Raw genomic sequence first — 17,204 nt, 5'->3', positions numbered from 1 at the left:
TTCGAACAAATGGGCCTAGTAGATATGTACCAAGTATTCCACTCAGTGACATCAGAATACACATTCTTCTCAGCTGCACATGGATCACTCTCTAAAATAGACCATGTACTAGCCCACATAACATGCTTAAGTAAATGAAAAGAATTGAAATAATCCCACGTGTATTATCTGACCATAGCACAATAAAATTGGAAATTAATGATAGAAGAAACCACAAGAACCCCCAAAACATTTGGAAATTAAATAACACTCTCCTAAACAACCAATGGATCAAAAAAGAAATTAAAGAAGAAATTTAGCAATAGCTACAATCAAATAAAATTGAAAACACAACTTATTAGAACCTGGGAAACATGCTGAAAGTGGGCCTCAGGAGGAAATTTACCACAGTGAATTCTCACATCAGGAAAATGGAAAGAACACAAATAACCTAATGCTGCATGTCAAGCTTCTAGAAAAAGAAGAGAAAGTCAAGTCCAACTCCCCCCAAAAAAGGAATGAAAATATATAAATGTCAGAGCAATACAATTGGAAGTAAAAAAAAATAATATGAAGAATTAATAAAGAGTTGGCTCTTTGAATAAATAAAAATTGATAAACTCCTAGCCGACCTTATCAAAAAGAGGAAAGAAAACTCTCAAATTCATGCAATAAAAAATGAAAAGGTTGAAATCACTACAGACTCTGTGGAAATACAGAAGATGATTAATACCTACTTCAAAAACCTTTATTCTCATAGATAATATTGATGAAGTCGACAGATTCTTAGAAACATGAGTTAACAAAGCTGGACCAAAAAGATGTAAAACTGCTGAAAAAGCCAATTTCAGTTAATGAAATTGAAAATGTAATTAGAACCTTACCAACAAAAAAAGCCCAGGTTCAGATGGATTCACTGCTGAATTCTGGAAAAAAATTAGGGAAGACTTAATGCCAGCATTCCTCAAACTCTTGATGAACTTAAGAGGGAAGCAAGTCTCCCTAACTCATTCCTGGAAGCAAATATTACCATAATATCAAAAGCAGAGAAAGACTCAACCAAAAAACAGAATTACAGGCCAATCTCCCTAATGAAAATAGAAGCAAAAATCCTCAATTAAATGCAGGCAAACAATGCAGCAAATCATCAAGAAGATCATACACTATGACAAAATGGATTCATCCCAGGAATGCAGGGGTGGTTTCAACATATACAAACCAATGAATGTATTACACCATATCAATACTGCTAAAGACAAGAATCACATGATTATCTTAATAGATGCAGGAAGAGCTTTTGCCAAAAACGAATACTTGTTCAAGATAAAAACCCTATGGAAAATCAGAATAAGTGATCTTTACCTCAGTCTGATAAAAGCCATACATGATAAACCAACAGCCAACATCTTACTAAATGGACAAAAACTGAAAACTTTTAACCTAAAATCAGGAACAAAAAGAAGGGTGTCCATTATCACTACTTCTATTCATTATAGTGCTGGAAACATTAGCCACAGCAATTACACAAGACAGAAATAAAAGGAGTAGGATAGGAAAGGAACAAGTTAAATTATCATTATTTGCAGATGGCATGATATTCTACATAGAAGACCTCCAACACTCCATTGAAAGATTTCTAGATGTAATCATCAAATTCAGTAAGGTAGTTGGTTATAAAGTCATTACTCAAAACTCAATAACATCCCTGTATACAAACAACAAGCTCACTAAGAGACAAATAAGGGAAACCATACCTTTCTCAATAGCATCCCCAAAAAAGGGAAACATTTGGAGATCAGTTTAACAAAGCAAGTAAAAGATCTATACATCGAAAATTACATTATTTTGAAAAAATAAATCAAAGAGGATTGTTGAACTTGGAAAGATATTCTTTGTTCATGGATAGAAAGAATAAACATTGTGAAAATGACCATTCTCCCAAAATTGCCACACAGGATTAATGTAATTCCAATCAAAATAGCATTAGCATACCTCACAAATCTAGAGAAATTGTTCCTAAAATTTATCTGGAACCAGAAGGGTCCTCGAATAGCAAAGGTAATTCTGGGCAACAAAGGCAAGGCAGGAGGCATCACAATCTCTGACTTGAAGTTATACTACAAAGTTACTGTAATAAAATCAATATAGTACTGGACTATAAACAGATCTGAAGATCAGTGGAACCGATTAGAAGATATAATTACAACTACAAACACACTCAGCCACCTCATCTTTAACAAAGGGACAAACCATGTTCACTGGAAGAAAATCTTCTTAATAAGTTGTGCTGAAAAAACTGGCTTATAAAACTAGACCCATGTCTATCACTATGCAATAAACTAAAGTCAAAATAAATCAAAGATCTAAATATTAAAACAGAAACAGTAAATCTACTGGAGGACAAATAGGTAGAAATCTTGAAGACACAGGGGTAGGAAGGAATTCATGAACAAAATTCAAACTGTGCAGGAAATACTTCCCAGAATCAATAACTGGGATCTCATTCTATTAAAAAGTTTGTGCGGGGCTGGAGATTTAGCTCAGCGGCATAAGCACCTGCCTTGCAAGCAGGTAGTCGTGAGTTCGATCCCGGGTACCGATAAAAAGGAAAAAGACCAAAAAAAAAAAAAAAAAAAAAAAAAAGTTTGTGCATGTTAAAAGAAATTGCCAACAGAGTAAAAAAAAAAACACACACACACACACACACACACACACACACACGCACAAATTGAGAAACTGTCTTAGCCAATCATCCCTCAGACAATGGACTTCTATCTAAAACATATAAAGAATTTTAAAAGATCAGGACCTCAAAATTCAAATTTCTCAGATGAAGAAATACAAATGACAAATAAATATATGAAGAAATGTTCAGCCTCATTTGTCATTAGATAAATGAAAACTAAAACAACACTGAGATTCCCCTCACTGCAGATAGAATGTCCAAGATCAAGAAATCAACCAACAACAGATGCTGCTGTGGCTTTGGGGGAAAAGGAACTCTTCCAATGTTGGTGGGAGTCTAGTTTGGTGCAGCCACGTGGAAATCAGTGTGGAAATTCCTCAAAAAACTAGGATTAGACAGAAATTGAAAACCTCATACCACAGTGGTATACGTATCCATATTTATCGAAGCACAACTTATAATAACCAAATTTTTAAACATCCCAAATGCCCATCAACTGAGGAATGGATAAGCAGTATTTGGAATTTTTATACAATGGAGAACTACTCAGCTATAAAGAAGGATCACATTGAGGCTTTTATAGGTAAATTGATGCAACTTGAGACCATATTCATAAGTGAAATAAATCAAACTCACATGTCTAAATACTGTATCGGGTCCCTAGTATAAGAAATTGAAGGAGAAAATAAGGTCCAAAATCTATAATAAATATTGGGTAAGAGTAAGAAACTGCTCAAAGGAGAAAAGTAACTGGGTTAAGGGAAAGGAGGAAAGAAGGAAAGGAAAAGGAAAATGTATAAATTTGTGTATATATACATAATATTGCTGAGATGACTAAACTGTTAATTGTATTAATTCTTGGAGAAGAACAGTTAATACTTATGATTAGATCAATTTTGCATTTCTATATCTGGTAGTCTAAGCAACTCTTTTGAAATAATAATATGCAATATAACACCATTGTTAAATTTCTATCATCTTGTTTTGAGAGCCTGTATTTTTGTTTTTTCAGCTTTGTTGTTGCTACTTGTTTGTTTTGCTTTTTGCTTTTCTTTTCTGTGTTTTTTTTTCTCTTTAAAAATATCTCTGTAGAGAATTCCTCAAGAACTATTTACTTGTGGTCTTTGACTCTCTCTCTCACTCTCTCTCTCTCTCTCTGTGTCTCTCTGTCTCTCTCTCTCTTTCTTGTACTCCTGCTGCTGTGAGACACTGATTATTTAGCTTAGTAGACAACCTTTTCTTTTTTTGGTTAATCCTTTAAATTCTTAATTTTCCCTGGAACTTATAGAGAAAACTTCAGCACAGCATGACCACGTACCAATAGATAACATCACTCATATAGACATTAGTCCTACACGTATGGAGGCTCAGCTCACCTTACATTTCTTCCTTTTATTTTTCACTCTTAGGAGGAACATCATCAAGACAGAAAGGCTTCCTCGGATGTATCCGTTCCCTACTCTTGAATGGGCAAAAAGTGGACCTGGAGGAGCGAGCGAAAGTCACATCTGGAGTCAGGCCGGGCTGCCCAGGGCACTGCAGCAGCTACGGCAGCAACTGTCACAACGGGGGCAAGTGTGTGGAGAAGCACAGTGGCTACGCGTGTGACTGCACACATTCTCCATATGAAGGGCCCTTTTGCCAAAAAGGTAGCTAGGCATGTGTGTAACCCGAGGCGCGGTGTCTTAACACTTGTCAGCTATGTTCAGGCCCTGCTCCCATGTCCCTTGACCTCTCCACATGCCTTGCTAGGTCTCCCTCTGTCTAACAACTGCATAATTTGACATAATTACAAGTACGGTACTCACTGTGCCAGTGTGTATCTCCTTGCATTGTGGCTGAAATGGGTGAGTAGTGATCAAATGACACACGTCTGAGGCTAAGGAGCCAGGTGGGGACTAGAGGAGGGGAGATCTCATTTCTCTTGTGTTCACTGGATTGTTAATGGTGCTAATATTTCCTCAGATACAAATTCCTCAGTCTTCAAATGTAATCCTAGAATCATAGGCTCCAGCCCTGAAGGAACCCGAGATAACTGAAGTCTCTAAATATTTTTACAGGAGTATGGGTCCATTAGGAAAAGAATATCATGTATCTAGTGAAATATTTTCCTTATGTATTTTGAGCAATACTCTTAGGCTTTAAAAATACTCCTTGGGAGCTCATGTCATCATGTTTCTGGAATTGGACTATAATTGTCAAAATTCCTTCCCTGGGGCTCTTGGATACCCCTTTCCAATCTCAAGATGATGGCAAAGGTAATCGTGATGGGTAGAACAGGAAGGAGACTCCTCTTTTGAGTGTACTGTAGACATAACAATAGCTCTGGAACCAGGAAATTGCATCATTCAGAATAACATTCAGTATTTTTCAGTCGTAAAATCAAAATAGTCTACCATCAACCTGTGTAGTGTATTGGAGTTTATTTTGTTGATGGAAAAATAGTTTTATGAACAAATAATGTAAACAATATTTCAAGAGCAGCCTTTAAACTATTAGAAATAAAATGTCTTCATCACTCTAACACACTGTTTAGATACAGTGGAACCAATTATAAATAGTCCTTGTCAATCTTTATATTTTCCAAGCAGTTTTACCCAACAGTGCTTTATGTAGTCCATCTTTCTTTAGAACCCCCCCCCCCAAAAGAGGATTCTTTAAAAGAAAAATTTATGTGCTTTCTGGAAAGACCCTGTACTTCAAGCTCTTCACTTTTTCCTTCTGGCCTTCTCTCCAGTTATTCCTTACTGTTAGGCAGTGTTTTATGGTCTTGAGAAAAATATTAATGTTACAAAATTTTGTGGTCAACACTGTGTTGAATCATGCATGGGACTCTGAAATAAAACGAGTTCAGTCGCAGCAGTTTTATCATTACTACCTTGTTTCACATTGGGGAACATTTCTGGGTGTCTGAATAGCTTCCACTACAGAGTTTGAGAACCTTAGAGTGGTCTCATGCTCTATAAAAAGCAAACGCAGAATAAACACAATGAGATCTAATATTAGTAAAGTACTTATTCCATCTATCTCCAAGTCTTCTTTCTTTTGGGGAAATGTGAACGATAGATTTTTCTACATTTCTCCAGGGATATTATTGAAGCACCTCATGGGTCACATTGTGCTAAATTTACCCCTATTTTTGTAGGATCCTTTTTTCCAGAGAAATTCTCTCCCATCCATGCTATTTTTTGCTTGAGTATGTTAGAACATTCGCTGTATACTCTCCCACAGTTTCATTTTGTTCTGTAAGTTAAATACACATATTCATGCTTAGTTTTTTCTGTACATTTGTATTTCACTATTTCCAAACTTTCCCCCTTTCCATTATAATGGAAGGCAGTGATTTCCTATGTTCAGTAATCATACTGTAGGTAAGACAGGATTTTCAATCAAATGTCTTGGCCCTACCAGTTGTCTCTGAAAGAAATAGTGTGGAACTGAAATGGGCAGCCTGCAGCTACAAGATGGTTTAGTAAACAACTGCTCTGTACTGGGGTGCTGTTCCATGCTGCTGTACTGCTGTCTGTAGTGGTCAGTGCTTCAGGAAAATACTGCTAATACTGGAAATGTCTTGGATGAAATTATGGGTATGTGTCTACTACCAGTGCCAGGATGAGAGCCACCTTTGGTCCCTGGTCTGGTTCTTATAATGGCACAAAAAGTAAACACAAATTAGTTATTAACTGCAATATATACTTCTTATCCCTAAACTAATAGAGAGGCATTAATATTGAGATTTAACATAGGAAGACTTTGTGAAACTTATGTTTAGTTACTTGTTCCAATGTGTCAGATTTGGAGGACTTTAAAATGTCTCTTTGGTTTCCTATTCTAATTTTTTACTCTAGATTCATTCTTTTCAGAAGTCTGTTTATAGATACATAGCTTTTCGCTTCTCTTTTCATGGTTAGTTATTGTAAAGCTCATTCTTTCAAGGTGCATGATCCAATGACTTCTTAGTATTTTCACAAACTTGCCCGTTATTACTACTACCTAATAGAGTAATTTCATCATCCTCTCACAAAACTCTAGGCCCATTAGCAGCCACTTACCATTTACGTCTCCTGTGAGATCCTGGAAGTCACTGTTGTACCTGTTTCTATGGAGTTGCCTATCGAGGACCTTTAAATGAAACCACATGATTGTAGCCTCTTTGTATCTGCTTTCTTGTGCTAAGCACAATTTTGTTAAGGTTTACCTATGTTGTAGCACATTTCAATATCTTATTTACTTTTATTGCCAAAGAGTATTTCATAGTGTGAAAGTACAACTTTTGCTTATCCACTTATCACTTGGTGGACATGGAAATGATTACATTTCTTTGGCTGTTACCAATGATGCTTCTATTAATACTTATATACAGAACTTTGTGTAAATGAATGTCTTTTCTTTTGAGTGTATACCTAAAAGTAACATATGTCTTAATTTTTGATGACCTGTTAAACTTTTTTGCAAAAAGGCTGCTTGATTTTACACTCTCACTGGAAGCTGATGAGAGTTCCATTTCCCACTTCCTTGCCTACACTTATTTTTGTGTAAGTTTTTCTTAATATACATCTCCCTGGACAGAAAGTGGTATCATATTGTGGCTTTGACTTGCACTTAACTAATACTAATTACATCAAGCATCTTTTCATATCTCTTTTGTCCATTTGGATGTCTTCATTGGAGAAATGTGTATTTAAATATTTTGCAGTTTTTTTCTTATCCTTTTACCATTCAATTTTAGGAGATTTTTGTAGCTTCTAAATATAAATCTCTTATTATATATTTTATTTTTAAGTATTTTCTTTATTTTGTGTGTTTTCTTTTCTTTGTACTACATTTTAAAGTACAACTCTTCAATTCTGTTGAAGTGCAGTTGCTTCATGGTTTACTGTTTTAGCTGAGAAATCATTGCCTAATCCAAGGATATGAAAATTTATATTTGTGACTTCTTCTGAGGACTTTGAACTGTTAGCTCGTACATGTAGCACTTTCATCCATTGTGAGTGCTTTGTGTGTTTTCTTTGGTTTGTGAGGCAGGTAGAGGTACAACTTGATTCTTTTGTGAATGGAAATCTCCTTGCCCCAGCATCACTCATTGGTGCAGTGTGGTCTTTAACACCTCCATCACCATTAATTGAATAATCTAGGTGTGACTGTCATTTAAATATTTAATTAAAATGTTAGATCATATATTTTAAAACATACTTAGAAATCTACATATGTTAAATTTCACTTTACTCACAGAAAATCATTAAAAATGACTTTCTCTTATCTCACTTTTTTTGTAATTAATGTAATAGAAATAATGCTGGCCATTATATTTTATATCGTGAATTCTCTATTTCATTGCATAGCATTCCTGCATAAATCATGAATATGTGTAAGCACCTTCTCATTGTAATATGTTGCATTCAGTGCAGTCACCTTCACCTACTTCACTCTGTCACTGGGGCACTGTGGCCCCCGGAGTCAGGGTGAGAGTCAGCCACCAGACTGGCCTGATTCAGACTGCGGTCCGTCTACATTCCACCCTGCAGGTCATTGTTGTGCAGTTCAACTTCAAGCCCCCTTGATTTTCTCATCTTTAGGAGGAGTATACCGGAATCTCTCACAGAAGGCTCCACTTCACATTCAGTGAGCACCCCATCTGGCACTGATGCTAACTCCTAATGTGTATGGTCTCATTGAAAGCTATTTCTTACTACTGTCTAGGAAGCTTAGCTCATCACAGGTTGCATTTACAAGAATGATAAACACATCTATTTAAAGTTCTTAAGTATTCACATTCCTAGTGGGTTGTACCTTTTTTTTTTATTTTTTATTGTAGAAAATGAAGACGTGATGCAGTACTGAGAAAAGTTTCAGAAGCTCCATACATACCCAATATCTAGCTTTAACACCTACCAACTCATGACAATTCTTGTTTCATAAAGATATTCAACCCTTCCTCTCTCCTCTTATATTTCAATGCAAATTTTGATATACTATCATATCATAGATGAACAATATGCTATGTATTGCTAAAAAGTAAGGATTCACAAAAACACACGTATGTAGGAATATTATAAGGAAAATATAATAATAAAATTGTTTAATGTTATGAAATATGCACTAATTTTTCACATTTCCAATTGTTTTATTTTAGGTTGGTTGAGTTTTTATAAATTAATGTCACCTTTATAATTTCTAGGTATTCTCAAGCTTCACAAATACATAGCTGAAACAAAACTCTTGTAATGAGAGATTAACAAAAGAAAAGCAAGAAAGTTTATTACTGTGTGTCACTCATATTACACAAGAGGATGGTTGTTAAAAGCAGTGACTTGCATTGCACCATAATTAGTATTCCCACAAAGAGAGCTGGGGATTTAGCTAAGGGGTAAGTGCAAGGTCATGAGTTCAATTCCCAGTACAGAAAAAAGAGTATTTCCACACAGAGCAATTAATTTTACAGAAGTGATATGACTTAGGAAAAGGCATGCAGGCTGCAGAAGTAAGGAAAATGGAAAGAGACACTTATAGGAAAAAGTTCTGGAAATTCAGGGAACTCAACTTATTTTATGAGAAGCTTAATTTCAGATTGCAAATCATAAGAAGGTGAAAGAATTGCAGAGTCTAGATGTGTTGCTGAACTTGGGTTCATATTAAAATACATACAAAATAATTAGAACTGGGACTAAGGGAAGAACAATGACAGAAATATAGTTTAAAATATATAATTACAAATGCTTTTATTTTTAAAATTTTGTTAAAAAAACACAAAAGTAGTGAATACCTATATCTGATGTGCTATTTATGATAGAATGCTCAAAATTACATTTATTTTTAGTACATACACAAATGTCAAATGAAAGCCCTTTATTTGGTCAAGTTGGACATAGTAGCTCAAAATGTAGTCCATATGGCCCTGAGGAAAATTATTCAAGGAACATACTTGAGTAAAGCTGATGAATAACTAAAATCTTCACTGTCACAAATAACTGCTTCATATTTTATAATCAGCAATACCAATACTGTAACTTGCATAATAAATGCAAGATATTTTCTCTGAACCTTTAGTAAAGAGGCACTAGTAGTCCCAATCTGCTAGGCAATATGCAGAAATATGCAACATTAATTTTTTGGCTCTATTATAGACCATTACAGAATTTTTACAAGGTGAGACACATTTGCAACAGAATTAGGAAGCAAAGCCAAATTTGATTATGTTCTAGGTGCCTCATATTCAATCAGGGTTTCACAAGGAATTAAGAACATACCACATGTCATTCCACAGAAGGCAAATTCATCACGTCCGTATGGAATCCTACCTACTGTGCTATTTTATAGCAGAGGTTTGCTGCCACATCTGATGTGTGTTGCTTTACAAAGAAACCTTTCTTCACAGCCTAATATAGCAAAGAGATAAAATTTAAAGTGAACTCGAGAGTAGCCTTGATCCAAGCTGCAAAAATATTGCAGCATAGGGTGAATGTGCTATCAAGCTGATATGCTGTGTGAAGATAGCCGGGAGAGGTTTAGTTAAATGCTCTTCTAACACAGAGAGCCTGTGAGTTCAGATTGCGAAGCAGTACTCCTACGTGCTTTACACGTATCTCATTCACAGCCCTTAGAGACACTGAGGAGATAGATGTCAGTAATCTCACTCCCTGGAGGGGAGAACAGGCCTCATAGCTTTCATGACATGGTTTGGGCCACGTGATCTGTATGGAATCAAGAGACATAGGCAAGTGCTAATTCTTGCTGTGCTGTATCCACAGGACCAAAATGATAACACAGCAAGAGCATTCTGCAGAGGATATGGTGATCTGCAACTTTCCACTAACTGATTTTCACCTGTTTGTCAACACCAGCCTACTCCATGGTGCTGACAGAATGCCACCCACTGCACTGTGCTGTAGAAATACTTTGCCCACTCTGCTAACTTTTGGAACTGAGTAGTCATGCTTGCACATATGAAAATTGAGTCTTTCGTTCTTCAGTGTTGTTACTAATTCCTTGTCTACTGTTTCCACTGGTCCTCATATTGTGCCCAACATTACAGACATCTGTGCCCCTTCTCCATGTTCCATTGAAAGCAACTTCGTGATCAGTCATGTCCTGAAATGGTAGATAAATGCTAACCACAAGTGTCTTGCTACCTGTTTTGATAGTAAGATCATCCCAGAAAAAGTTTTCTATGTATTATACTGGTGGCAGTGGGACATTTATTTAGCTTTCAAAAAAATTAGCCTGGCATATAGTAGTCCTCCTGCAAGTATATTTGGAACTAGATATGAATGTCAGAGGGAAAATCTGAGCTTTTTTTTTTTTTTTTTTTTTTTTAGTGTGCAAACTTGTTCAAAATTTGGAAGCCTTAAGTTTCTCATTTGTCAGTAAGAATAATTCGTGTTACCACTTCACATTTATGATTGTGGGCATATTACACGGATCACGGGCAATTGCTTGCACAGGGTTTAGCATGTAGGAAACAATACAAAAAAGGTTGTGGTAGCCTGGAATAACTGAGTAATACATTGATGTATTTCCTCCTTTCTCTGTTGCAGAGATTTCTGCTGTGTTTGAGGCCAGCACATCTGTTACTTACATGTTTCAAGAGCCCTACCCTGTGACCAAGAACACTAGCCTCTCCTCTTCAGCTATTTACACAGATATGGCTCCGTCCAAGGAGAACATAGCACTCAGCTTTGTGACGGCTCAGGCACCCAGCCTTTTGCTCTTCCTCAATTCATCTTCTCAAGACTTCCTGGCTGTACTGCTTTGCAAGAATGGTGAGTACAGATGGCTGAGGCCTGCCAGGAGTCAGCCTGCCTGAGGGACCGTGCATGCCCCGCAGAACTGCATACAATTTTAATCTCTGCTGGTCCACTTGCACAGCTCATTTCCAGGTTCCCTGCCAAACCCTTGATTATACTTTACTTTTATGAGCTGCTGGTGATAATCAGGTCCAGTGTCAATTCCATAGAGATCTCCAATGCATTGCCTTTAATTCGCCTTAACTATGCAGCATTAATCCTTTATTATTTATTCCATTCTGGAATCCATTAAGTATAAAGGAAATCATAACCATGTCTGAAATTCAGAAGAACACTTGTCACATATATCCTGTCATCATTGCTGCAGCCCTCTTTACGGAGGCTGTTAAACCTCCTACCTTAAATGCATGCCTCATTAATAGAAGTCCACTGTCTAGCCTTTAGGTAGTTGCAGTCTGTGTAAGATATAACCTCATGAAATAGAGGTATTTGATTTTGATTTTGGGAATCAACCTTTTTTTCCAAGATGTTTTAAAATAATAGCAGCCTGTGTAAACAGCAGCATTCGCTATTCTGAAACACCAAGGTTTGGAAGATTTTATTTGGCAAAACAAGAATACTATTAAATAATTTATGAATTAAATTTTTAGTATTGTCTCTCTTTTCACATTCTTTCCAGCATGACATAAAATTCACAAAGACTTAAAGGGCACTTTTCCATACTACTAAATAAATAGACTGGATTATGTTTGCAGTCTGTAACATTATTTGTGCTTCTCAAGTAGTGATTTCCTTGATATCATAATATTTGAAGAAGAGATGCAATTTCTCAAATTTTTGGGTGCCTAATAGAACCAAGATCCCATGAGTAAGTTGTCCATTACTAATTTAAGAAAAAGCTCAGAATCAGACTTTGAAAAGAATGAAGACAAAATTGGAAGTGAGAAGATTAATGTAATAAAGGAACAAATGTATTTTATATGAAGAAAGTGTCAGTTCACAGTTATGGTGACAATTAAAAGAAGGCAGTCAAATTTCCGATCTGACTTTATTACACCCCACAAGGATAAAGACTTTTGATATAACCAAGGCAGAGGACACTGGAAAATCACGTTTCTTTGGGCTGACACATTTGCTTGAACAAGCAAGGAGGGCACAGACAAGGATGCTGCTGCTGTAGGGTCTCAGAGAGCACTGTCCTGTGATCAAGAACATGCCTTTTCTCCTCTTGCGTCTGCTAACACCATAGCAGGACTCTGAGACTTTGGCCCATTCTGCCCAATCCACAGGGAGAAGCTTCAGGCCACAGAAAGACCGGACTTGGAGACCCGCCATACACAGAGACCTTTCTAGACTGAAGCAGGCTCTAGATACTTTCCTCGCTTTACTTTTTCTGTAGTTTCTGTTTTGCATCACGTGGTTCTGATTTCTGACATGTATGTTTGAATGTAAAGAATATAATGTTTGATCCTATAGGCAGAATAGAAATTAGGAAGCCTGTGGATTGAATCAGGGCAGAAGAACAATAATAACCAAGGGTCCATGTGTTGTAATGGATATCCTTTATTATAATAGCAACACAGGAAGAAATGAGAGAGAAAAAGAGACAGAGAGAGAGAGAGAGAGAGAGAAAGAGAGAGAGAGAGAGAGAGAGAGAGAGAGAGAGAGAGAGAGAGAGAGAAAGGAGGGGAGGAAGTGAAAGGAAGAAAAATAAGGAGGAGGAGAAGTCAGGAAGGAAAAGAAAAGGAGAGAAAAGGAAGAGAAAGAAGAGGAAGTCTGGCCACTCCAAGCCTAAGACTTCTCTTTTTAAAGAATCTTCAAGAGAGAAGGGAAACATTTTGAGTCATTAAACTTACTTGTCAGGAAGCCTTCCTAAGATTATGACAAGAACCATTATATCAACATGTGACTTACTGAACTTCACCCTGAAATGAAGGCTCTGGCAGGTGACACTGAAGCAGGGAACAGTCCACAGGGTAATAAGGATGGGAGGAGTAATTTGAGACACAGGGTTGGGAGCCAGGTCTCCTGCTGATTAGTCCAGCACTCATCCTTCTAAATCAGACTAGCCTGTTAGGATGTTGTTGGCCCACATTAGGATGTCCATAGAGAGGAAGGTTATAAAATGTCCCCGAGACGTCTTTTGGGTATTGTTTCATAGGCACATTTATACCTGTCAGGCCATGCTGTGAAAATATGACTGCCACGAACAAAGACAATGCATAACTGGAAAGCTTATACCTAATTACTTCAGGTAATCCACACTACACTCAGCCTGTTTATCAGTGGTGTTAATATACTCTACTATGCCCAATTTTTTATAGTTGTAGCAATCCCAGTTGGGTCACACACAAATTAAGTAAATAGCTTAAAATCTCATGGCAAATAAGAGTGTAGAGCTGGAATTCAACCTCCCTTCCGTGGTCTGCTGGCACTCTGGATTCTAACTCATGAGGGCCAAACTAGAGATAATATCTTTTTGAAACACATAATTTTATTTTAAAAATAGGAGGCTATTTAATTGGGAAGATTTCCTTGAATTCATGCTTGCTCCTATTTTCTTAAAACTGAAGCTCTGCCTCATTAGATGCTCTGCTGGGTCTCCTGAGCATTGACTTTAAACCTGGCTGAATGCAGGAAGCCAGGAGATGCTCAAGCCTTGTTGGTTTTAAACTCAGATCTCAGGGCAAATGCAGAAGCTCAGGACCTCGCAGATCAACATCACCCATGGGAGACGTGGGTCGGTGCTATGCTTAGGAGCACAGCATCTCTGCTCTGCCCCATTGGACAGTGTCAGAGGACTCTGGGACTTAGATTCTTGGGCACCTCCTGCAATCTCTGTTTGACAGGTGAGTGCTCATCATTCCCCCTCCGCCATCACTGCCTTCTCTTCCTCCATCTCCTCCTCTTTTCCCACCTCCTCCTCCTTCTTTTATTAATTCTTTAAAGTTTCACTTCACCTTGAGCTCACTGCCTGGCCCAGGTTAGCCTCAAACTCCTGGTGATCCTCCTGCCTCAGCCTCCCAAGTGCTGGAATGATAGGCATGCACCACCAAGCCCAGTTCACTCATTCTTTAATTAACTCTCTGGGTCATTGCCAGGTCTGGCTGCGCAGTATGCAGGACCATGGAGATAAGCAAAGATAAGCATGACATGATTTGCTTCTTAATGGTAAGAAAAAGACTCAAAAACTACCAAAAACTTCTTTGAAAGAAAACTAGACAGAGGAGAGAATTGCAGTATCCAGATTTCTAAAGCAATTTAATGAGAAGGAAGATATTGATTAATTATAAAAATAAATCTTCTACTTCTGGAGTTAAGATGTGAGAAAAATACCTGGAACAGTAGTAAATGCTTGGCATTTGGATAATAATTAAATGACCATTTGTTGGAGAAGCAGTAATAATTCTAATCATAAATGCAAAGGAAAAGAATTACCTTTGAGTTTCCTCTCAAGTCTCAAGTTTTGTGATCTTTATTCCTTTCTTGTTTAGTCTTACATGAATATTTCTTTCTGTTAAGGTTCACTTGCAGACTTTGAAATGGTACTTAAGAACAGATATCTTCCCAGGATGTTCCCAGCATGCTCCTGGTATGAAACCATTGACCCAGTTATCAGTGGATCATATGTAGAGAGAGGGCACTGGGTTGTGAGGAACTAGGAATATTTCTAATGTGACTTGGGAACACTGCGGTGAAAAAATACACCACCGAAAACAGTACTGAAAAACCAAATATTACCAATTGAAAAAAGATAAGGTGAGCAACAATATTAACAGGTTACCTGGGAAAGCTCTTTTATGTCTGAGAGATGTTGTAATAAGATTGAGTCACACTTCTCTGAGATGGAATTAAGAGTCCTGTGTTAGTACAGGGTTCTTAACCTTGTTTTATTTAAGAGTCCTTTGGGCAGCTCTGATGAGGCGGCCACTTTTTTCCTTTTCACTCTTGCAGGACAAAGCAAATACAGTGAACTTGTACAAAATGGCTCTAACTCCAGCACTGTGGGTTAGCAGTCAGGGTAAGAGTTAGGTGGATAAATAAACAATGAACAAAGTTTTATACTTTCAGATTTCTTTAATACACTTGACCAGGCTGGAAGAGAGAGGATCAGTGTGATCCAAAGTCATGCTTACAAGTTGTTCCTGGCATGGCTTTGATTTAGCAGCCTTGGAAATTTTTTTGCCCTTTATCATTATTCTTGAAATTTCTCCAACGAGTGACGTATTTACATTGTTACTGCTCACTTTTCAAGTGAAAACAAACCCTTCTTCTGAAATGAAAAAAAAAAAAAAAAAAAAACCCAAAAACAAAACAATTTTATGTCAGGAATGGAAGAATGGAAGTGGGATGGGTAGCATTTTAGGTTAGGAATTCTCAGGAGACAGAGGTAGTTGGAGTTCCATATTGTGCTGTCTAAGTCGTAGGCAACTTTTCAGTTATTTGGCAGATGAAAGAAAAGGGGCTTGTAAAGAAGGAGAAGATCTAGGGATAGAATAAGAGTGCACTAGGTGTACTGGACTTTTGCAGCATTGAGTAAGATGAGTATGCCATACTACTGGGGAGTCCTCTTTCTGACTCCACACTTAAAATATTTACTTGGTACAGTAGTTCCTTTGTGGCAGGCACTGTTCCATGTATCACAGAGACAGAGAAGACCATGCCCTGCCTGAAGGAATTCAGCCTTGGGAAAGTTTTAGCTAAGGGGAACCACATGGCCTAAACACTAAGGACATATACACCAGGTACACGTAGACTACCGAGCTGACCGATCGTTTATGCAAGTACAGGTAGAAGAACAGAAATGGCCAGTTCTCTCCGGTAGGAAAGATCAGAAAAGGCTCCCTGGAAAGGATGACCCTAGTGTAATAAAAGACTGAGTTCTCTAGGCATATGCTATACATTTTAATAAAAATATTTGTTTGTCCCTCTTTTTACTATTTATTCTCTTTGCAGATATAAATGTTAGGAATGATGTATGATGGGATACTTTTGCTTTCACTTTTAATCATTAATCCACTCTGGGGCTTTTGATCTATAGTGAAGTCATTTGAACACAAAACTCAGACAGGACCTCACTTACCTTCCTCCGATGCTTGTTCAGTACCCTCAGGCACCATTGGTTTGTCTCCAGTACTTGCTCTTTCTCAGTCTTCTGAAACATAGGCAGTAATAAGATGCACTGTCTGCATTTCTGATTGTACACAGCTTTAAGGAATAATGATGAACAGAGATACTTTATATCTTAATAAATTCAAGGAAACAAGGGTAAGGGAGAATCCAGGGAAGGAATATCTTTAAAGCACAAAACTCAACAGAGCTAGCCTGGGCTGACTTTTCCTTAAATCGGCCCACCATCCCTGTTTCCTCACAGGGAGCTCTCAGAGTTGCATTCTGTCCTGCCCTGCATTTTCTTCCGCAGACATATCTGCATCTCTGTGGACAGAAGAAGTTGTAAGGAACAGACTGACAGGAGCAGCCTTCAATGGGCTTCTTGCCCACCTTTCACTGGGCTTGCATCATGTATAGTTTGCATATTTCAAATTGGAAATTCCCTAAAACCTATTGAAACCTCATAAGTCGACTTTAGTGTTTCATCACTTATGTCGGCGGGCTTTCCAACAATCTCTCCTAATCTTCTACCACTGTCTATTGCACAATGACATCATTATGACAAACTGACTGCTAGAGGGTAGGTGTCTTAGTTACTTTTTTCTCCTCGCTGAGACAAAATACCTGAAGCCCAAGTTGGGAAAGGAAAGGTTTATTTCTTACAGTTTTTGGAGGTTTCAGCC

General features: G+C 37.5%; 1 protein-coding gene across 3 annotated transcripts in view; it reads left to right on the top strand.

The window, feature by feature from the left end:
* Cntnap5 (contactin associated protein family member 5) overlaps window positions 1-17,204 on the top strand; it is a 779,115-nt gene that overhangs the window by 652,798 nt on the left and 109,113 nt on the right. For all 3 annotated transcript variants that reach the window (XM_063258867.1, XM_063258866.1, XM_063258868.1), the window contains 2 exons: window positions 4,075-4,314; window positions 11,200-11,424. In XM_063258867.1, the coding sequence (XP_063114937.1) occupies window positions 4,075-4,314; window positions 11,200-11,424 (465 nt within the window). The remainder of the gene's footprint in view (window positions 1-4,074; window positions 4,315-11,199; window positions 11,425-17,204) is intronic.

This window comes from Cavia porcellus, unplaced genomic scaffold, assembly GCF_034190915.1.
Source record: "Cavia porcellus strain 051 isolate PalLab524CR breed Dunkin Hartley unplaced genomic scaffold, mCavPor4.1 scaffold_12, whole genome shotgun sequence".
Taxonomy (NCBI): Eukaryota; Metazoa; Chordata; class Mammalia; order Rodentia; family Caviidae; genus Cavia; species Cavia porcellus.
The sequence above is the reverse complement of the archived record's forward strand: the minus strand, read 5'-3'. Positions and strand labels throughout refer to the sequence as shown.